At 31.3% G+C, this 22,357-nt stretch overlaps 4 protein-coding genes across 4 annotated transcripts; 3 read left to right on the top strand and 1 right to left on the bottom strand.

The window, feature by feature from the left end:
• Positions 1–1,307: 1,307 nt before the first annotated feature.
• Positions 1,308–3,460, top strand: HELRODRAFT_184823 (hypothetical protein). The gene is made up of 5 exons (XM_009010895.1): positions 1,308–1,450; positions 1,572–1,779; positions 1,846–1,968; positions 2,791–3,349; positions 3,380–3,460. Exons 1-4 carry the CDS (start codon positions 1,388–1,390, stop codon positions 3,018–3,020), a joined length of 624 nt encoding a protein of 207 aa, XP_009009143.1. The 5' UTR covers positions 1,308–1,387; the 3' UTR covers positions 3,021–3,349; positions 3,380–3,460.
• A 2,905-nt stretch (positions 3,461–6,365) lies between these two features.
• Positions 6,366–7,599, top strand: HELRODRAFT_93262 (hypothetical protein). The gene is made up of 4 exons (XM_009010894.1): positions 6,366–6,542; positions 6,635–6,842; positions 6,948–7,070; positions 7,229–7,599. Exons 1-4 carry the CDS (start codon positions 6,489–6,491, stop codon positions 7,453–7,455), a joined length of 612 nt encoding a protein of 203 aa, XP_009009142.1. The 5' UTR covers positions 6,366–6,488; the 3' UTR covers positions 7,456–7,599.
• A 5,850-nt stretch (positions 7,600–13,449) lies between these two features.
• HELRODRAFT_63126 (hypothetical protein) lies at positions 13,450–15,618 on the top strand (the record flags this gene model as incomplete). Its single annotated transcript, XM_009010893.1, has 4 exons — positions 13,450–13,533; positions 13,619–13,715; positions 14,981–15,097; positions 15,398–15,618. Coding segments are annotated over 4 exons (519 nt in total), but the record flags the coding sequence as incomplete, so codon positions are not given.
• A 5,734-nt stretch (positions 15,619–21,352) lies between these two features.
• Positions 21,353–21,988, bottom strand: HELRODRAFT_124792 (hypothetical protein; the record flags this gene model as incomplete). The annotated part of the gene is made up of 1 exon (XM_009010892.1): positions 21,353–21,988. A coding segment is annotated over one exon (636 nt), but the record flags the coding sequence as incomplete, so codon positions are not given.
• Between the last annotated feature and the right edge of the window lie 369 nt (positions 21,989–22,357).

Here is a 22,357-nt window from a genome sequence, read left to right as displayed (position 1 = left end):
AAACCTGTGTAATATGCCCATGAGTTGTTTTAAAAGGCACGTGGCAAAAGATAAAATGTATTTTATTTTTCATTTTCAAATGACATTAAATAACGCAATAAAGGTGAGCCACGGGTTTAATATTTTTTAGGTCCATAGCTGCAATCGCAAGCCTAATTGTTATAAGTACAACATATCAAGTAAGAATTTTCATTGGCTGTCTAAAGGTCAAGACATAAGTGTTTGACTATACATTACAGTTTTTAATTATTTTCTGGTACTCAATGACATCTAATGTTTTATAATTTAAACAAATACCGACCAACATTTTTTCAAGTTAAAGAACAGTTAAAGCCGATGGCATACCTCTAATTTTTTCATTTTGTTAGGCAACGTTATGAACGGCTTTTAAAAACTTCACCTGTAGTAGATTTTAAATCAACCGGCCTTGAAATCTAAATCTGCTGAAACGTGTGAAAATATTTTCATCCTGAAATGAGTTGTTTGGAATGGAAGATTGGCTCAATCAACTTGCAATTTCGATGTAGCCGATTCAGACGCTACAGCTTCAAGTTTGTTTCTCTCTGATAAATTTGACTGAAACCAATTCAATGCAGAGTCGTTGATAATGATACCCTAGGAGGTTGAAAATCGTTTCAACATACAACATAATATGATCAACGGTGTCAAAAGCATCGAAAAATCCGTGTAGATCTGAGTTAATTTTTTCAACTGCTTCTCAGATGTCGTAAAATGCTTTCAATAACGCAGTCTCTGTCGACTGATAAATGATTATGGCATAATGATGATTTTTATTTCCGTTCAAATATCTGACGAGCTGATAGGCAACAAGCCGTTTACAAGTTTTTAAGAATTAGAGTGTGTTTGTGTTTGTGTGTGTAAGTGTGTGATCTGTTCGTGTGTGTTCAAGTGTGGGGTATCCGTGGGGTAAATTCGTCACTTTAAAAACTCTTTCAACTGAAACTTATGAACTAGTACACAGCCACATTTTCGAGATTCCGAAGAAGCGTGGACAAACTGTAATATTAGGTTCAAGTTGAAGTATGATAGATGATGATTTGATGTTTGGAATATTCTAAAATATTCTCTACTTTATTTTTGTTATACGTCCTATAGCGTCATTCTTTCAGTGCATCGATGCATAGATTGTTGTGATCAACAGACAGTCCAACAGATTAAACAAAGCTCTGCTCATTTGACAACATATCAACGATACGAATGTGAATTGTTTTCTATTGTACTGCTCGTCTGAAGATCACGACTTGAGTATATTATAACAAATGTTAGGAGTATTTGCTAGATGGCTAATGTTTGTTTCAATGTTTGATTTTATCAATTTCTGGTTTTCAACATATTAGCATTTATTTGAGATTAAAAGAGTTTGATTATGATGATGAACAAAATTGTTTTAATTTCCCTCTTCTTACCAACGGCATTTCAATTGACATGGGTGAGTAAACTGATTGAGTGAACAATTGAGTTAGTTGTTCTCTTAAAATAATACAATGATTTTATACATCGCATTGATTTCCGAAATGACAACCTAATTACTACACGTGTGGCCCACACAGGCAAGTTGCAATAATTCCCTGATAACTCAGAAAGCGTATTTTGATGTTGCCATTGGCAATGAATACTGGGGCAGGATAGTGGTTGGCTTGCTTGGAGATACGACCCCCATCACAGTTCTCAACTTTGCAACTTTTGCCAGCAACCATAACAACAAAGGCTACAGCGGAACAATATTTAACAGAGTTTATACAAATATGGCCATTCAAGGTTTGTGGTTGCGTTGAAATATTTTTTTAATCTCGAAATGACACAAGATTGACAAAAAACTCGTAGGTGGCGACATTCTGTTCAACAATGGGTCGGGATCAACCAGCATCTTCAACGGAGGCGAAGATTTCCCCGATGAAAATTTTTATTTCTCAAACGACAGAGGTTTCATCGGAATGGCCAATCGAGGTAAAAAAAACAAATTAACTCAAATATAATCCAAAAATTTTTTAAAATTATAAATGAATCTTGGACCACAATGTTGAAATCTTAAACTACAATAACAACCATTATAATTTACGACTGGACGAATCAATACCTACTCATAGAACAAAGACATCCGATAATAAATATTCAACAACGGGCAATTGGAATTCTTCCTACCAATAAGTTTAGAAACTAAGGAATCATCGATAATGAAAACACTTAAAAGTGTTATACAAAACGAAGTTGAAGTCTGTAAAACTAATTAAATGAGCGTTAGGTATTCACTTTGAACAAACAAGGAATCAACAAAGTAGAATAGAGACACAGTATATAACATATATATATTTCGGCATCTGGACAAATAAACAACGTGTCATTTCCAACACCGAAGATGGTATAGGAATACTGGAAAAAACTTTTTTGTTCTATCATGCATAAAACAAACAAAAATTTTGGTTTTAAACTCAAGAAACTTGAAAATGATTTACGATCAACCGTTATAAAAATCGAAAAATTAAACAGAAAATTAACTAACGCCGAACATGCTGTGATTTTCATCAATAATTGCATTTCTGACAGTCTTAATCCAATATATAAATAAAGAAATATATATATATATATATTTATTTATATATTTATGTATATATATATAAACACCTTATATATATATAAACATCTTATATATATATATATATATATAAACACCTTATATATATATATATATATATATATATATATATATAAACACCTTATTTCTTGATTGTACACTGCGTATATTAACTTCCACCATACATGCAACATCAGGTGCAAACACAAATGGATGTCAGTTCTTCATAAACTTGGCACAGAACACCTTCCTCAACAACATATACGTCGTCTTCGGCAAGGTCCTCTCTGGTCTCGACGTCGTGGACAAAATTGCGAGCCTGCCGTTGGACGACAAGGGTGTGCCGTTGGTGCCGGCCACAATAGTTGGCTCTGGAACCTTCCATCCGAAGGAACCATTCCCAGTTCCTATCGGGACATATTTTTGAAGAAATAAATTACAATTTATTTTATCTAGTACACTTTTAAAATTGAAATTAATTAAATAGACTTTATTTTGTACAAAATTTCTCATTTAAAAATAAAAATGTGTTTCTTATTGAAATATGTATATTTTAAAAACAAAAATAAATATTTATAATGAAATGGTACATTATACTGCAATAAAATACAGTTTTTTCCTTACTCTTCTTAATGCAGTCCTGTCAAACGCAGTGCTGCTTCCATGTTACGTTATTCTATACTTATATAAAAATCGATCATATATAACAAATTGTATCGTTAATTAGTTTCACAATATTCTTTAAACTATTCAACTGTCACGATATTTCACAATATTCTTTAAACTGTGCTTAGCATCAAAAGGCATGATTTAATTTGAGTAAATTAAATTTTAGTGTAGTTTCAAAATGTACAAAACTTCCAAACGTTGCATTTGTTAATTTTATTGGTCATTAAAAAACTGCCCTTGTTATCAGCCAAAACACTCAAACAATACACACATACATAAATAAATAAATTTATATGTGTATAAATATAAAAAAGTAAAAAATTATATATATATATATATATATGTAATGTATATGTATGTATATACAGTGGCATATTGATGCACTTCATAATACAGATTGCATGGGTAACGTTATGAAAGTTTATGATAAGGCAAATTTATTTGTTAGACATTTTATTGATTTTTCTTTGGATGGTGTATATATTCCTGTTGATGAAGGCCAAATTAAGTTGAAAAGTTTAAATAAGTATAAATCTTCGGGTCCGGATAATTTGTTTAGTAGGGTGTTGTTTGAATGTAAGGATGTCATTGCACAATTTTTATGTAGGTTATTTAATCTGTCACTAGAGTTGCATTCTGTTCCAAATGATTGGAAACATAGCTTGATTGGGCCTGTGCTTAAAAGGGTGATGTCACTAATGTAACTAACTACAGACCTGCATCACTATGTTGTGCTTATTGCAGTGATGGAATCAGTTATTAAGGATGAATTAATAGGATATTTGATTAATAATGATCTGTTTGATAGAAGACAGTATAGTTTTAAGCCTAAAAATTCTGCTGTAATGCAGTTGTTAAAAATGGTGGATGACTGGAGTGTGGCAATTGATGGAGGTGACGAAATTTGTGTGATTTATACTGATTTTGTGAAGGCTTTTGATGTAGTCCTTCACACTAGTTTGATCAAGAAACTTTCTGACTACGGTGTGAATGGGCATATTGTTGAATGGATTTCGGATTATCTTAAGAAAAGAACTTTTATGGCTAGGGTGAATGGAAGCACAGGGAAGTGTTATGGGTCCTGTGTTGTTTGTTATTTATTGAATGATATTTTTGATTCTGGGATTGGCCTTTATACGAGTGCCGATGATGCTATGATATTTAAACAAGATTCAAAAATTCAACTAAAAATTTTTTGTTACACTTTACGATCTTTAGTCAGGTCAAAGACGTGTGTATGGTCTTCATGGTCACTGGGGGTTATAGAATACATCGAACGTGTTCAGAAGAGGGCTACTAAGGTGGTTAAAAATTGTCTTGGAATTAATTATGAACGGAGATTGGGATTTCTCACCCTACCTACACTTAGGTACAGAAGTCTCATGAGTGACCTCATTTTGGTTTACAACGTAACAAGAGATTGGGATCATTCTGCCTGCTTTTCTGTTATAGAAGAGACCTTACGACGAACGAACAAGGGGCATCCATTTAAGTTGTCTACTCATAATTTTAAAAAGAATAATGGAATATTTAAATTTTTGAACAGTGTGTTGGATACATGGAATAGCTTGATTGTTGATGTTGTGATAGCTGGTGATGTTGATTTGTTTAAGGTTCGTTTGTAAAGACATATGTTTGATAAAGATCGGAGGCATTTTTGTCGTTTTTCATTTGTTTTGCTGTTCACATGAATTATTTTGTTGGTGTAAATTTTGTATGCTCTCATGTATATATGTACGTAAATTTATTTTTTCAAATACGTATGTGTGTGTGCATGTATGTGTATATGTATATACGTGTACGTATATATCTGTATCTAGACAGTCGTAAATTGATTACTTAATTAACCCTTCTATATGCATTCATTTGTGTGTCTTCATGCACGTACTTCTAAAGTTTAATAGATGTAATTTGATTTATTTGGTGTTATTTTAATTTAACACTTTGTTTTATATAGATAATTTATTAATTATTATTTTTTTGACATTACTATTATTCTTTTAGTTAGAGGGGTATAATTTGATGGAGACATAGGAACGTCAGTTCGCGCCACATTATTTACTGTTTAGGCAATTTTCACAATTTTTACAATTTTTAGTGAAGGCACTATTACAAGTATCTTTTTGTTTACTTTTTGTGTCTTTGAAGAAATATATATATATATATATATATATATATATATATATATATATATTAACTTAAATGTATATATATAATGGGTTTCCAAAGCGTTGCTCTAAATTACAATTCATAAACAAGCACACCACACGTTTAGAATAAAATTAATATAAACAAACTAAATACATTAAGAGCCATACAAAATGCTTACATGTAAAAACGACATTTTATTCTTTTGAAATAAACTAAATAAAAACAAGACGCAAAACTCAGTACCACGTGACTAAGGTCAAATTGAAAGTCTGAATGATAATTTGAATGAAAATTGGATATGTAGAGAAAATGGAGTTATAACAAATGACCAGTTTTTTACGCTGTTTAAGAATGTAAATTGAAATGTACTTAATCTCATTGAGATACCATGCAACAATCAAACTGATAGGCTCAGAGTTTTGTACCTAACACGTAAAATCTAGAAAACGTAGAACAAAAATAAATTACAGAAATTTATGGTGCATAAAAAATAAATTTTTTTATGTCATAAAACAAAGAGTGACCAATAAAATACTTCTATACAATATGTTAAAGTGAATTCAAAAATGTTGCCTTTTGCATTAATTTAACGATTTTTGCTTATAATTTAGAAATGTTTTCAAATTAATCTTTTTTTATTTATTTGGTAAATTTAGACACTCTTATATATTAATACCCCGAGACGAAACATAGAAATTATTTTGTCTGCTAGTTAAATAAATTTAAAATACTAATGAATGTTCAAATCAAACGCAGTAATCGTGATTCCAGTCCCGAAGGTTGCTCTGCTGTGATTATTTTATTCTTTGCTTAGTTGTGGTTGATTTATTCACCTACCTTTTAATCTATTATTCTACTGTATAGAATTTCTTCTCTTGTTCTCTTTTCTTTCTATTTCTCATCTCTCTCTACCTCTCTCTCTCTCTCTCTCAAACACATTTCAGTAATATACGAAAAAGCAGAAAGATACATAAATAGAATTTTGCTGTCTAACGGCTTTGCAAGTTTCTCATTCTAACTGATTGATCGCCCAAGATAGACCAAACCAATTTCTTTACGAAAGTTTTAATAAAAAATGAATAAGCTTTGCTTGATACTGCTTGTTGCAATTAATATTTCCTCGGCTTTTGTAATTATATCTTATGTTTTTAAGTTATTTTTTTAAATGTTCAGACAAAATAATCGATTGATTTATAAAATGTAATTAATTAATTAATGCAGGCTGGCCCAGGTACTGTCGGCTTGAAAGCCCTTTTCGATATCAGAATTGGAGATGAATATGTTGGGAGGATAGTCTTCGGCTTAATGAATGAGACTTGCCCTCTGACGGTAGCCAACTTTGCAGCCCTCTGTGACGGCAAGTTACCGGGTGGAGTGGGTTATATGAACTCCACCTTTCACAGAGTCATCAAGAATTTCATGATACAGGGTTAGACTATTTGGTTTCATTATTTTAATTTATATTATTATAATTCACGACGGTTTTATATGTCAAACAATATGTAAATTATGAATTGATTTCGCGCGAACGTAGGTGGAGATGTTGTCAATGGCAATGGTTACGGAGTAAAGAGCATCTACAACAACGGGTCAAACTTTAATGATGAGAACTTCATTCTCAAAAATTACATCGGCTGGCTCGGGATGGCTAACGCCGGTAAGACTTAATTTTCATTTTCAACTTAACGTTCAAATTTGAAAATTCTGCACTACAAATATACAAAAAATTTTACGCAAGTTTATAAACTTATTTGCTTCATAGTTTTTAAATACTAACATTTGTATATAATAATATAAAAAATATTTTTTTCAAAGGGCCAAACACGAACGGCTGTCAGATCTATATTAACACGGTTCTCACACCCTGGCTGGACAACAAGCACGTCGTTTTTGGCAAAGTGCTTTCAGGTTGGGACGTAGTGAAGCAGATCGAAAACAATCCGATCGATTCCAACGATCGGCCAATAAAACCAGTGGTCATCTCATACTCTGCCACATTCCCCGTCGACAAACCTTTCGACGTTCCATTGGCTTCTATTTAATTTCCTTCAAATAATATGCATCGACAAAAATTTGAAGTATTTATTGGATGAGTCAAAGTTGAAATTTCATTATGCTTTTCATTTATGTTGAAACTATGTAATTGTAAATTTTCAAAAAAAATTTTATATAACAATTTATTATTCTAAAAAAAATAAATGCATAACAAAAAACCCTATAGCATGAAATTATCACGAAGAAAAAAATTAAAACCAAAGCTAAATCACAAGCTTATGATAAAGTATGGCTACAATTTATCAAAACTCACAAGCTGAAATTAACCAACGATCGTGTAAGGTAAAACAAAGCCGTCTAGTTTGTATACTTTCTCTGGTTTTCAGACAGATTTGAAAATTCGTTTAAATTGAAAAAAAACAGATGATAATCATCAAAGTTCCTCATTTGTCTTTAATTACTTCTATTTCTATCATTTGTTTACACATGAAACATTTGGTTAAATATATAACCAATCTTCTAAATATTTACAATATGCATAATTTCTTACACAGACCTGATGTCAATATTGTTTTTGTCGATTTGTTTATATATCGCAGATTGCCATATTAAACAAAATGTTAACATTTTAAAATACATACCGTACTTATATTCTTACAGCTAAATAGTGTTTAACTGATTACTGATTCAATTTTTTGATGTGAAACTAAATTCGAAAGTTTACAAATGGAAAAACTACAAAGAACGAATATTAATAGTATGGCAATATTATTAAACGGAAAAGTTTTTAAAAATGCATTTATGGTGCGTGTAATTATATGCAGGACACCATTATGTTATAAAGTGTAAGGTTGGTTGCCCTGCAAAAAGAACTTTAACAGTTTCAACCTGCCCTTCACATTACATTACACCTTCCTTACAGCATCTCTACATTCATCTTAGTTTCAAGCGTTCCAGCATTCCAGTCATAAATTATAACTTATAAATGATTGAAACATTGTTTTCAGAAAATGCTCAAAAAGATGACATGAGCGTTTGAACGAAGTTTTGTTTGTGGAATCGAAAATTTTTATCTGTTGAGTTTTTTTTTAAATATATCATTTTTATTTTCATTTGAATATAATTGAATAGAACGAAATAGAAATGATATAGCGCGTTAAGCCCAAAATGATTGACGAATGACGATCGGTGATGATCAAGCTAATCAAGTCTTTTATAATCAACTTTATTATACCATTAAATATATTTAATTTTATATAGATGCCATGCATTAAGAACTTCTGAAAGAAAGAAATAGAAGGAGAGAGATAGTCAGACAGAGAAAGACAAATACTGTTAAATTTCTTGCCACGTAGATTGTTTAATTAATTGATATAATATTGAAAGACATTAAAAGAAGAGAAATAAACTTAGCAACGTTCTTGACTTGTTTATTATCAACCGGAAAAACAGAAAAGAGAAAGTGAAATTACATACAAAGCAAAGAACATTTGGTCCAAAGAAAATAAATGTATATTAAAAATATTAAAAAGATAAGTGTGTGTTTGTGTAGGAGCTTTTGTGCTTTAATCATTTATTTAACAATTTGTTCCTATTAATTTCACTACTATAAGATCGTGGTAATCAAACATTTAAAACATTTTTGAAGAAATGTACGAGAACGTGACTGTAAGATTGGGGCTTACAAAGAACGTTAAATATCGATGCATGCATGTTATTAATACAAATAAATGATAGACTCACCTACCTATACGTTATGCTGTGCACTAGTGTAATAAATAGCGGACACATTTAACTTGCACGACTTGTATTGCTGGATTCAACTCAGCTGCCAAATCATTGTTCTGCTCTTCATTGTTGTACATAAGCCGATTGACGTTGTAGTCAGCATCGTTTATAAATAAAATGATTACTGCGAAACTATTTAAATACCTTTCAGGACACGATAATAGAAATGCAAATACAAAAATCGTGATCGCACTTACAAACCGCACGAACACATAGTGTTAGGTAAAATATTTTTTAATTTTTAATCAGAATAAAAATTCATTCTTCAATAAATGACTTTAAAATTAAGATCAAAATTTATAATTCTGTGAAATGATTTGAAATCAGAAGCGAAGGCAAGGGGTAGTTTAGTTTAGGAACTTGAGCCCCTGCACAACCGAATGTTTTGTTATGGTTAAAGCTAAAATATACACAATTTTTATATGAATTTGTAAAAATTTGGACTGAAACCTATTTCAGTCATCTAAATCAACAAAATTAAGTCAAATTTTGCATAAAATTACCTGTTTAATTGAATACCGAAATTTGTTATAAATTGAGTGATAAGGATAAAAAAGGTCGCCAATTTTTGTCGAACAGATTTAAGTCAATTTGAAATGAACACCATAATCACCTATTCTGTTCTGACATGAATTTAAATCAAAATAAAAAATAAACCAAAAACAAATAAAATCATAGTTTTAAATTTAAATAATTTAATTTTCAATTCTTTTTTTATGTGTGAGTATGGATGTAAGTGAGTATGGATGTGTGTGTGTGTAAGTATAGATGTGTGAGTGAGTATGGATGTGTGTGAATGCGTATGGATGAGTGAGAGAGTGTAAATTTACATTTTTCATTTAAATGTTATAATTTGGAACAAGCAAATTTGACATTTAATTTTTTCCAGTTAATTTTCATTAGTCGCTTTCTTTTTGTCTTTCTTAAGAACAAATGTTTATTTAATTTTTGATTGACATTTTGAAGAATTTTGACAATTTATGTTCCAGCTGGTTGTGCTGGATGAGTTCCTCAATGGACTTTACCATAATCATCCTGCCTTTTTATCATTATGTTGTATCATATTGAGGAGAAAATAAAATATTGTATTGTAAATATTATTGTAATAGTACATGCTACTAATTTTACCACCACTGTTATTACTACTATTGCTACTGTTACTTCAACAACAACAACTACTACAACAACTACTACAACAACTACTACTACAGCTACTATTACTGCCTCTACTACTGCTACTACTACCAATAACTAATACTACTACCAATAATAATAATAACATATACAAAATTCGTATACGTTGTTTTTAGTTAAGAAGTTATTTTCTATCAATATTTTGTCAATCCAATTGCAGATAGTGAAAAAACCAGCATGAGAAGATGTTTCTAGTTTTATTAACTTACGTTTTGTTTTCTTATTACTGACACCCGATATCAAAATCCTGTTGGAGCGTCAAGATGGAAAATTACTGCTCTAATTTTCAGCGTTAATTCGATCAATTTTTTCAAAATTTGTAGAAAATCAAATATTGAAAGTTTACAACTGTAAAAATATGTTTCTCGGGTTTTTTGAAAATAGATTATATAAGTGTTTGTAGATTTAAGTGTGATTTGAAAAATTCAAAAAAGGAAAAATTACTAACAGGTGATTTTGTTATTTTAAATACTTTTGAAAACGATTTAACATGAAATCCTCTTACAATAAGTATAAAACTATAAACTTTTAATATAAGAGATTTAAGAGAATTGTGGAGATCACTTTATGCGGCGTGAAAAATTATGGTTTTATCCAACACTGGTCTCATGCTGTCTCTCAAAACCTGATGTGGCTAAATTTAGAATTAATTGAGTAGTTTTTTGTATAATGGTGCCAAAATATATAAATTTCAGTCAAAGCTATAGACCCACAAACAAACTGTGTCTATTTTTCATTTTAAAAAAATAATTTTTGGCCGTTATGTTATTCTATTTGATTATGTGCTTTGTTTGTAGGAAGTTGAGAGCTGGAAAGATCCAAAAAATTAAATTAAAAAATTTTAATTCCAGCTCACCACAAGCGCATACTTTCTCGCAAGTGACACACTTTTGGAGTTGTGCGTGTGTACGTGTGCGCGCGTGTGTTTGCATGTGTGTATGTGTAGCTATGAGTGTTTATGTGTGACGTCTGACGTGTCAAGCCAAGTCTAAGCTACACATTCTTGCCTAGCTAGAGCGTAGCGTGCACTATAGACATTTAAATATCTATCTTTATCATTATAAGCATGAAATAAAATATATGCAAATACATATAAATAAATATATATATACATACATACGTACATACATACATATATACATGTTGGTAATAGACCATAATTTTTACAATATTCTATAAATTCTACCGAATGTTTGGCGTTAATATGTTTGTAGTTCGTTTTTTCAATTTTTCTCACTAAAGTTTTTTGTTCAACGTTTAGTTGATTAAAATTCAAAATAAACTTATTTTCCGAATTCATGCTGCAAATAAGGCCATATTTCGATTTCGAATGAATCATCATCAGTGCTTTCTGCTGTTTATTTAGGGAAATATTGACTTTGTCAAAGTGAACTTAGATGGAGATTGACTTTGCCAAAATGAACTTAGATGGAAATTAGGTGTCAGGTTTCTTTATTGGAGACCAAAGGAGACCAAAGAAGATGACCAGCCAATAAAGAAACCTGACACCTAATTTCCATCTAAGTTCATTTTGGCAAAGTCAATCTCCATCTAAGTTCACTTTGACAAAGTCAATATTTCCCTATATAAACAGCAGAAAGCACTGATGATGATTCATTCGGAATCAAAATATGGCCTTATTTGCAGCATGAATTCGGAAAATAAGTTTATTTTGAATTTTAATTAACTAAACGTTGAACAAAAAACTTTAGTGAGAAAAATTGAAAAAACGAACTACAAACATATTAACGCCAAACATTCGGTAGAATTTATAGAATATTGTAAAAACATATATACATGTACATGTATAAATAAATGACTATTAAATTATATATATATATATATATATATATACATATACAACATGAACACGTTATATATTTATACATATACAATACAACTAAACAAAAAGAATTCATTCTTAATGCCTTATAATGAGGATAAATAGATTCTCTGTTTCTTCTTGAAATCATGCAGATTTAGGTCCGGATTTCTGAGAAAAGCAGGCAGATTTTCCAAACTGTTGGTCCAGAGACAGCAACATTAGGAGAGCCTATAAAGAGACTCGTAGTTGGGACTAACAGCAAATTTGAAACCAAATTTGATTCATCATATTTCAAATGTGCTCCAGAGGCTTTTGAACATCTTTTTTTGAACCTCTTAGACAAATATTGCATCATATATGTATACATAGATAATATATACAATTCTCATTAATCTCTATCGCTATAATATTATTTGTTAATTTTAATTTCTCTATTTTTCTAATAATATATTGTAATTTATTTTTTAGTTTTATTAACTAAATTTATAAAATGTTTAATATTATTCATTTTATTGCTATTAATTTAAATATAGCATATTGAAATAAAAATAAATTATAACACATATATATATATATATATATATATATACACACATATATATATATACACATATATATATACATATATATATATATACACATATATATATGTATATATATATATATATGTATATATATATATATATATATATATACTCTAAATGTTGGAAGGAGACCATATTTTATACAGTATTGTATGAATTATACCGAATTCGGTAGAATTCATACAATACTATATATGTAAATATATTCATATATAAATATTGTCATAGATAAATTAATATATTAACACGCACACACACATATATATGTATATATATATATTTATATGTATATAAATGAATAGGTATATTATATATGTAAACATTTATGATAACATTTGAGCTTTATATTGACTTTATGTGAATTATAGGCATGCAGTATAACTTGGCAAAAACTTCCGAAGAGTTTCTTTTGTTAGGTTGAGTTTCTAACATTCACCTTACGCAATAACATTCCACGTTGAAGATGGAAACAAAATTTTACCTCTTCGTATTTACCATAATTTGTTTCGGAGTAAGTTTAAATAGTTTAATCATTTTTGTTATAATCTCACGGATTTTCACAATCTTTGCAAACATCTTCAATGTTCATTTCATAACAATTTCCGCAGATTGTTAGTGCCGATATCGACAGAACTCGCTACATCGGATTGAAAGCATTTTTTGACATAAGAATTGACGGAGAATATATTGGAAGGATAGTTTTTGGACTTTTTAACTGGACTTGTCCAATCACGGTTAAAATTCAAATTTCAAGTTAATTAAATAAAATGATGTTGTAAAAAGTTTTTGAATGCAAGTTTTTTCTAAATGTTTCTGAAGGTACGAAACTTTGCTGAGCTTTGCGATTCAACAAATGGGTACGGATATCCAGGATCACCTTTTCATAGGACCATAAAGAACTTCATGATTCAAGGTAGTTTTGTGTTACTGAAACAACCCATGTGTGATGTGCGTGTTAATGCAAAACTTACAAATAAAAATAAAATGAACTCCAACTTTGAATCGTAGATTGTTAAGTATATATTGCTACAAATGCATTATAAAATAGGAAAGCAAAACTAATTCAAATTCGAACATCAAATAATCATTTTTATTTTTATCATTATCTCAGTTACATGAATAGAGTTAGACAAAAACTAATTGGCTCGAGAATAATGAATAACACATCACCGGTAAGAATGTGTTCAGTTCATACTGCAACCTGTACCCATCAATGATGTCTCATTACTTTTTAGTATTATGTCAAGCTTCTTCACACTACATTTTAACATTTCATAACAACTGTATTTCAGGTTCTGTACATTGTTGTCTTTATTTATAAAAATGTTGTTGTGGTTTCTCCAGTTGCCGTTGCTGTTAGTCACACTGCGAAAGAAACTAAAAACTTAAAAGTAAAATAACACGCTCGTTGTATACTATAATGTAAAACATGCTTTCGTGTACGTGTTATATATGTGTAAAAATTTAAACATTGGTACCTTGCATAAATACTGGTTCACCTAGACACGTATGAATATATGCATGTTCCAATGTTGTATTAATATATGTGTAATGTATAAATTACATGGTACAGTCAAAAAGTTTCGTAACGGTCAAAGTGATTGGTATAACACAACAAGGAGAGTTAGTTACTTAGCCTAGGATCATTTAAAATGAAACCGCGGTTAAATGAAAACCGCAGAGACAAAAATAAAAGAATTCAATATCTCTTAAACAAAATTCTAACAATTTTTCAAAATTAAAAAATGATTCTAAAAAATAGTTTTAGATACGATAGAAAGTAAACTGAAATAAATTTTTTCTAACTTGTGACAAGATCATCTAAAATAAAGTCATTACAACTGAAAAATCTATAATAAAACAGAAATATAAAACTTATCTAAAAGTAAAACTCACATTCTGAGTATCATAAAAACCTTTCATGTATTCATAATTTAAAATGTTCCAATGGTAGCAAACCCTATTGTTTTTGGAACAGTAAGCAACACGAAGAATTTTTTGAAAAACCGATGCCAAGAAATATTTAACGGCGTTCCTGGTTCCGTATACACATTGTTATGTATGTGTATATATATATATATATATATATATATATATATATATATATATATATATATATTCATATTTTCATTAATAATTTTTGCAATACATACACATAGGCCTACATGCTCTTTATTTTAGGGGGTGACATTGTGAGTGGTGACGGTTATGGCTTCAAGAGCATTTACGGAGGAGAGTTTAACGATGAAAACTTCATTTTGAAAAACTACGTTGGTATGCTTGGAATGGCCAACAGAGGTTATTCGACATTTTTATCATTGCAGTGAAGTTTTGCCATAAATGGTTTTTTTATCATTAATGATTTTGAATGAACTATTTTATGATTCAAATTAACTTTTTCATTAATGTTCTTACTGGCGATCACTCTGTCTATTTTCAAGAAAACCAGAAAGCGGGATGTTTTTAAAAAGTTTCTCGAGTACTTTTTGATTCAACAATTTTGCAAATATTAACTCGTCAAAACATTTATAAATAACGGTCGTTCTTTGTATGTTTAACTTGCTTAACAAAAATATCATACTGAATTCTCTATTGCAGGAAAAAATTCCAACGGCTGTCAAATATACATAAATACCGTTCCAACACCTTGGTTAGACGACAAGCACGTGGTTTTTGGAAAGGTGCTTGCAGGGTACGACGTTGTGAAACAGATTGAAAACTATCCCAGAGATTCCAATGACCGGCCACTAAAACCTATCATAATATCATACTCTGGCACAATTCCCGTTCCTGAACCATATGAAGTTTCTGTACCTTAGATATTCATCGAATGTTTGCTTCAATAGTAATTTAATAGTGATTTTGGTAATTCAGATAAATTGTCATTTGAAAGTAACTTTCAAACTGACTTTCTTGAACTGTTTGGAAAAAAATTTGTGGGCTAGATATTTCGTTTTCAAACACACAAATTTTATCTTTTAGAAATAAAAATACCAAAACTTTAAACAAAATACATTTTAAAAATTTATTTCCATTTTACTGACAGAATGTTTGAAATTTTCAAGACTCAAATTTTTTTATTTTTTATTATCAATATAATCAATGTTAACAAAAATTTATTTACGTTTGTTAAAAATGTGCATAAAAAATGAACTTGTGCCTAATACTTATATCTGTTCAATTAAAACTTCCACATACATTTAATAAATACTATTGATCTGGGTTTTATTTTCTGCTTCTGTGATAAAAATGGGATAATTATTGAAGATAAAAATGCGAGACGATGTGCTTACTTTATAAATTGTATTTATAAAGCAGCCCATCATAGAGTTAAGCGACCAGTTTTATATGTAGGTATTGGTGCTAGTCTTGCTAGAAAATATGATAATGATTGACAATAAACAGGAGAATTATTTTTAAAATTTTGGTGATGATGTTCAAATGTGCTACAGGATGTGCACCCGTCTGAAAATTGGCGAAAGAGGTTATTCCGTGTGTGGAATGGACTACACGTTTGTTCAAGATATATTGAATTAAGTTTATCTACGTTTAAAAAACTCTTAAAACATATCTGCTCGAAGAATAACACTTTAGTGTTTATTTTTTGTTTATCTGATTTAGCACCATTTGTTTTTTAATCATGACTAGAATGATATTTTGTTTCATTTTTATGAAAGTGCATTCGAGGTTTCATTTCTTTGGTGTTCAATAAATGATCTGTAACAACCTGTAACAAATGTTAACTGATGCAAATTTAAATTTTTTAAAATCGAGATTTAAAAAAAATTAATTAGGAAAAATGAGTAGTAGGGAATCCAAAACAAATTTTCGCCCTAAACTAAAAGATGAAAACGGTTTGGCGAGTCGCGTAAAACTAAATTTTACTCATTTTATTGCTTCAAAGCTATCAAATCAACAATTCCGTCATTGAAATTCCATTATTAACGTTTTGTATCGACCTCATTTAGATTCTAGACATGCCTATTACTATCGGCAAAATTACGTCAGACTTGGTTAGCTAGTATGAAATATTTTAGATATATTGTGCATCAAGCATTTTATTATACGTACGAATCCTGCGCTGAATTTTCACCAATTGGGCCACAAACCTTCTTAAACATGTACGAGCATGTGCGAATATCGTTATCAATCTAGATCGTTATAAAATTTTACAATTTGAAAAAATGTTATTCGAACATTGTCATCAGGGACTGATAAGTAATAATTTTCAGAAATAATTTCAGAAAATGATCCATGACAAAAAAACCTTCTCGTCCGCCAGTCAGGACGTGTCCTACTCAAAAGCTGTTAAAAATCATTCTTTCAGCTTTAAATTTTGAATCTCATACATGTCAAACATAATTTTGACCGGCAAGATATTAGAAAAAGCCGATTCTTTATGACCAAGAAGAATTACGGACAAAGCTCCAGATAAGTATCTGCGGATTCGATATAAACCCTCCGTAAATACTACGTTTCGGCAAAAATCTAATATAGATGAAACAAATCAAAAACATATTACAGGAAATTCAGTTTGAATATAAATAAACAAATTATCGTTTAAGCGCCAAACGCAGCAGTCATTTAGGTTAAAAAAAGGTTAAAGGTTAATAACAGCGTAGGCCTACATGAATACATGCAAACGACGCATCACAACGAACCGTGTGATAGGTGAGGACCCTTGTGTCATATTAAAACCCGGTCACTGCTAGCACCGCTAAATGGCACCAGGCGACCTTAACCACAAGGCCAACACGCGACCCAAAAGCACAACACATGAATCGCGAGTCCGACTCCCGGAAAGTTCATTTCCACCTAAACAAAAAATCACAACGTTAACAGTTATAAGCGTCAGATCGGCGTAAATAAAAAACAAGCTTTCGAAGTGTTTGTACAGAAATTAATCTCTTCAACGCATCAAAAAGTGCAAATACAAATGTTATTTCGTTGTTTACTTAATAAATATCCATTTTGCAGCGTCGTTAAACAATCCAGCATAAAATTTAAAAAAGTATAGGATTATCAGTAAACATTCGACTGAATTTTACTAACAAAAAATGATGAATTATGAATAAATTGAAACTCTGTGTGAGAAATGTAAAAAGATAAAAGAAAAATAATAAAATAATTGAGACAAAATTCTCGTCACACGATTTCAGATTAAACAAACAAACATTTTTATGGAATGTTTAAAAAATATGTATTCAATTATCAGAATGGTGAAAAAATATTTTAAAATGATTATACAGTGGTGATGATATCCTTCACGTCATCCGAAGCATCCAAAGACGAATTGTGTGAACTCAAATTGGCAGAGAGTGGAGGTAGTCCTTTGGACTTTTTCCTGCTAACATTAAACCTACTAAAAAAATTAAACTTTTTTCTTCGAGATGTACCTGGCGGGGGAGTGCTTATTGATTGGTTTAAATTTTCTAAACTCTTATCGATGTGTTTTCCACTTTTTTTTGTTGACAAAATATCTTGCAAGCTTTTACTTCTATGCGTCAATGAATATGGACTGTTATTCAGTGAGTTCTCATCGGAAGAATCATGACTCTCTGTTATAAAACTGTCAGCTGAAGATGTGGAAGGAGCTATATTCCTTGTGATATTTGAAGAACTACCTGGTGGAGATGCATAAAATAAAGGTTTACTTCCTGATTCTTTCAAGTCCAAAATTCCAACATTTGATGATGAGTTAGCTCTTTTATGTTTTTTACCAACTTGTTGGGTTGCAGTGATCAAATGAGGCTTTTTGTATTTTTGAATCATAAACGTTTTTAATGTTTCTGAAACTTTCGGTAATTCACTATCTCTAACGCTATAAGGTTGATAATCATAAAGAGAATCCAAATTTTCGTTAGAGCCTATTTCACACTCTAACAAAAACTCGGCTCTTCCACTAGCCGTTATTGGTTTCAAAGTGTCCATATGTCCGACTAGCTTCATAATTAACAACCTTCCATCTTCTCTGCCTAATAATATAACGTAGCCGTGATCCATTAACTCCAAACTCATCGGCCTTTCGTGGGTGCACGTGCACGCTATTATCACACCTTTATTAATACTTCCCACTTTGACGGTAAAATCTTCTACCCATATTAGGTATTCTCCATCGTGGGTAAGCCTTACGAAAGTGCATTCCCGCTGTTGAGCATATACCATTTCATCGTCCGAAAACATGACTTTGAGGGTTCCGTTATCAACATTGTACACTTGCAGATATTTATCAACAGCATATTTCCCATTCTTTGAAACATCAACTATTCCACTTTCTGAGGTATTGCTTATAGTAGCGACTATTCTACAATCATGAAAGTCCCAGATTTCAGATGTTTGAGCGGGACTTGTCTTGTTAACAATGACTAATCTGTGCTTCACAGGAACAGGAATTATTGATTTGGGACTGCAAGATATGAATCTCACTGGAGCCATTTTTGTCAAACAATAAACAAGTATTTTCTCTTCAGAATCGATGTATAAAAGATATTGGTGGTCTAATGTAAAAACTGGTCCTCTTGCTTTATCGCATTTAAATGCCTCTCTTCCGTCACGAAAATTAAACAGGTGTATACAATTAATGCCATTTTCTACGCACTGAACACAAATAAAATCCCATTTGTAGCTTATAGAAAATGATTTGCAAGAAGGTATAACCAGATAAAAAACGTTTTTACCAGTTTTGAAGCTGTAGACGACTATATAACTTTCCTTGCTGCTGACTAACATGGCAAGAAATTGACCATCCGGAGATGCTTCTATCTGATCTAATTTTCCATAAGAATTGAAACTCAAAAAAGTTTCTTTGCTTCCTGTGCTTATATTCCAAACATCCAAGCCAAAACTATCTATATACTTGTAACTTTTGTTAGTTGTGACAATCTTTCTAACAATAAAAATTCTGTTTCTTGGAACACATGCCAGCATATCAACAGGACCCTCATAAACAACAACATTTGTTGTTTCTTTACAATCTATTTTATTCAAGTCCCATATATTAATGGCTGTATGAATATTTGAAGCTGTGGCTGCAATATTTTGTGTTTTGGAAACAACCCAAGGAAAGTCTGATGAGGTATGTAGGACGATGAAATTTAAATGGCATTTAGTTTCGCTATCCCAAATATGAATGTAGTTACCGTCACTGGCTAACACCAATGTAGCATTGTAATTGAAAGTTACGTTCGACAGAAACGTTTTGCTAGATGGCAATATCACTTTTGTATCAAACACACGAGAATAATTACTTTTTAAATTAACTAGAATTAAATTGCATCTTTTTACATTAAGGACTACAACACTGAAACTCATCGGAGAAATGGCAATTTCATTCAAGGCACAGTTGTGTAACAGTCCATCATTAAACTTTTGATATGGGATTTGTTTGTAATTGAACTTATTGATAATTGTTCCAAAACTTGGACTTTTAGGATCAATATCAAACACGAACAAATTACAGTCTACCATGTATCCAACATAAGCCAAGGCACTGTCTTCAGTGATGACGATAGTAGAAGGCATATTCGCAGCCGGAAAAGAGGCTTCCAGTTTACAAGTTTCGAAATTGTACAACTTTGAATCAAAATCATTACCTATCAAAACAAATTTCTGATTTGGTGTTATAGCGCAAGAAACATATCTTTTAGATTGCACAAAATCATCAAGAGTTTTTATGGTTTTGTTAGTTGTTACATCTATAAAATTTTTCTGCCTGCACAAAATATTTCCGACTAAAAAACCGCGTCTTTGAGTCGGCAATCTCCTTCCAGAACTGTACAGAAACTGGCATGTTTTTAAATCATATATGTAAACCGGACTGTTAGGTATATCACAATCAACAATCAAGTACTTGTAATCATGCGATGCATGAAGTTTTGTGTACTGACCTAAAGTAAAATCTGTACTGATGGTTCTTGTACACTCGCCTGAACACATATCCCAAAACGCTATATTCCCATCAATGGATATTGAAATGAGTTCATGTGCAGTCAACAGCAGATCAACCACCAACTGAGAATGGTCTTCCAGTATATACAGAAGCATAGCCTTAGGCGGATCAAAACACTGATGAAGAGGTAGCAAAGCGGAATGAGATCTTGATTTTTCATCACACTGTTGTAGTAACGATCGAATTCCAAAATGACTATCATTATAATACACTAGGAGTCTACCTAACAAATCAAATGCTAACGTGTTTGGATTAGAATTAACGTAAGACCCTCCAACTCTTAATGCATTGAAAACAAGAGAAATTTCTGAACTATTGTTGCCAGCCTCAATGGCTGACCTGAAATCTGACAGAACATCGTGAAGATTCATCGCAGTCAACTTGGAATGTAACCAACTGTAATTTAAAAGAACCTCTGAATGCAAATCAATGAAACGTTTACTCTCTATTAGGTGATACGGCAACTCGCTCAATTTTCGCAAATTAAAATTTACTTTAGCTTTCATATTGGATGCTGATGAATACGATAACGGTTGAAGTGGCACCTTTCTGTCAGCTTGGTCAACATCTTTCTTTCTTGAACTCATCAGCTTTTGCAACTGAACCGTGCATTTGAATGGCTTTTCTTTCCCACCTCCCCACGTGCCCTGGAAATAATGAGCTAAAGAAGAATGTATATACAATTTGTGTCCTAAATCATTCAAGTATCTCCGTTTGGCAACAAAAATAAACTGTCTATGGTACCAATAGTAAACGATGATGCCATTGGCTTCGCGTTCCATGAGATAACTGGACAGCTGGTCATGAAGTCTGGGAATGAGAAGTGGGGGTATCCTTCTGACCGGAGGAAGCCAATGCTGGAAGACATCATTCAAAACATCATCGTCCAATGACAAGACATCTTCAAGTTCTACATCACTCAATCCATTTTTCGAGGCTGTTAAATATGAAAGAGTGTGCTTGACAAAAATTTTTCCGTTGTACTTTTCGATGTTGTCCAAAAGTTTATTTATTATTCCATTTACAGTTGGTTCCAAGGTTGTCGTATCAACGGTAGTATACGACGACCATCTACAAATTTCCTCAAAAACGAGTTTGGCATATAATGGAAGACTGCAGGAAGCGAGAGATTTATTCACAACTGATAACTGATCAGCGGTGAGGTTTCTATTTGAATTTGTCAACCATTCTTGTATTAGACTTAAACTAAGACTTGTTCCTAGCTGTTCTATTTCCAGGAAAACTGACTTGCCTTCGTAAATTACTTTCAGGTTGTCAAGCAGGTCATATTCATATGGTAACGTAGATAAAATTAGATGTACGTTCGGTTGTAATGTTTTTGGTAGCCATGCCAAATTATGGGCTTTATGAGCTTGGCTAAGCTGGTCTATCGAATCCAGTATAATGACGATTGACTTTTTGTAACTCACTTTCTGTCAAATTGAATTTAATTTATTTTTCAATTTCATAACATAACAGAATCAAACGAAAAAAATTTCTTACAGTTAAGCATTCCTGAAAGTATTTTACAAGACTACTGTAGTCCCCAGGGATGTTTGATTGATCAAAATTGCATAATGAACATATATGCCAACATAGGTTGTATAGGA

The sequence above is a fragment of the Helobdella robusta genome, assembly GCF_000326865.2.
Source record: "Helobdella robusta unplaced genomic scaffold HELROscaffold_1, whole genome shotgun sequence".
Taxonomy (NCBI): Eukaryota; Metazoa; Annelida; class Clitellata; order Rhynchobdellida; family Glossiphoniidae; genus Helobdella; species Helobdella robusta.
Note: the sequence above shows the minus strand (reverse complement) of the source record. Positions and strands in the feature narration are given on the sequence as shown.

What these genes read in the sequence shown, in the direction of transcription:
- HELRODRAFT_184823 (XM_009010895.1), top strand. Translation starts at nt 1,388, where the DNA reads ATGATGATGAACAAAATTGTTTTAATTTCCCTCTTCTTACCAACGGCA. An exon ending in CGGCATTTCAATTGACATGG is followed by an intron (nt 1,451 to 1,571) that starts GTGAGTAAACTG and finishes TGGCCCACACAG; the next exon opens with GCAAGTTGCAATAATTCCCT. An exon ending in CATCGGAATGGCCAATCGAG is followed by an intron (nt 1,969 to 2,790) that starts GTAAAAAAAACA and finishes ATGCAACATCAG; the next exon opens with GTGCAAACACAAATGGATGT.
- HELRODRAFT_93262 (XM_009010894.1), top strand. Translation starts at nt 6,489, where the DNA reads ATGAATAAGCTTTGCTTGATACTGCTTGTTGCAATTAATATTTCCTCG. An exon ending in TTAATATTTCCTCGGCTTTT is followed by an intron (nt 6,543 to 6,634) that starts GTAATTATATCT and finishes TAATTAATGCAG; the next exon opens with GCTGGCCCAGGTACTGTCGG. An exon ending in GCTCGGGATGGCTAACGCCG is followed by an intron (nt 7,071 to 7,228) that starts GTAAGACTTAAT and finishes TTTTTTTCAAAG; the next exon opens with GGCCAAACACGAACGGCTGT.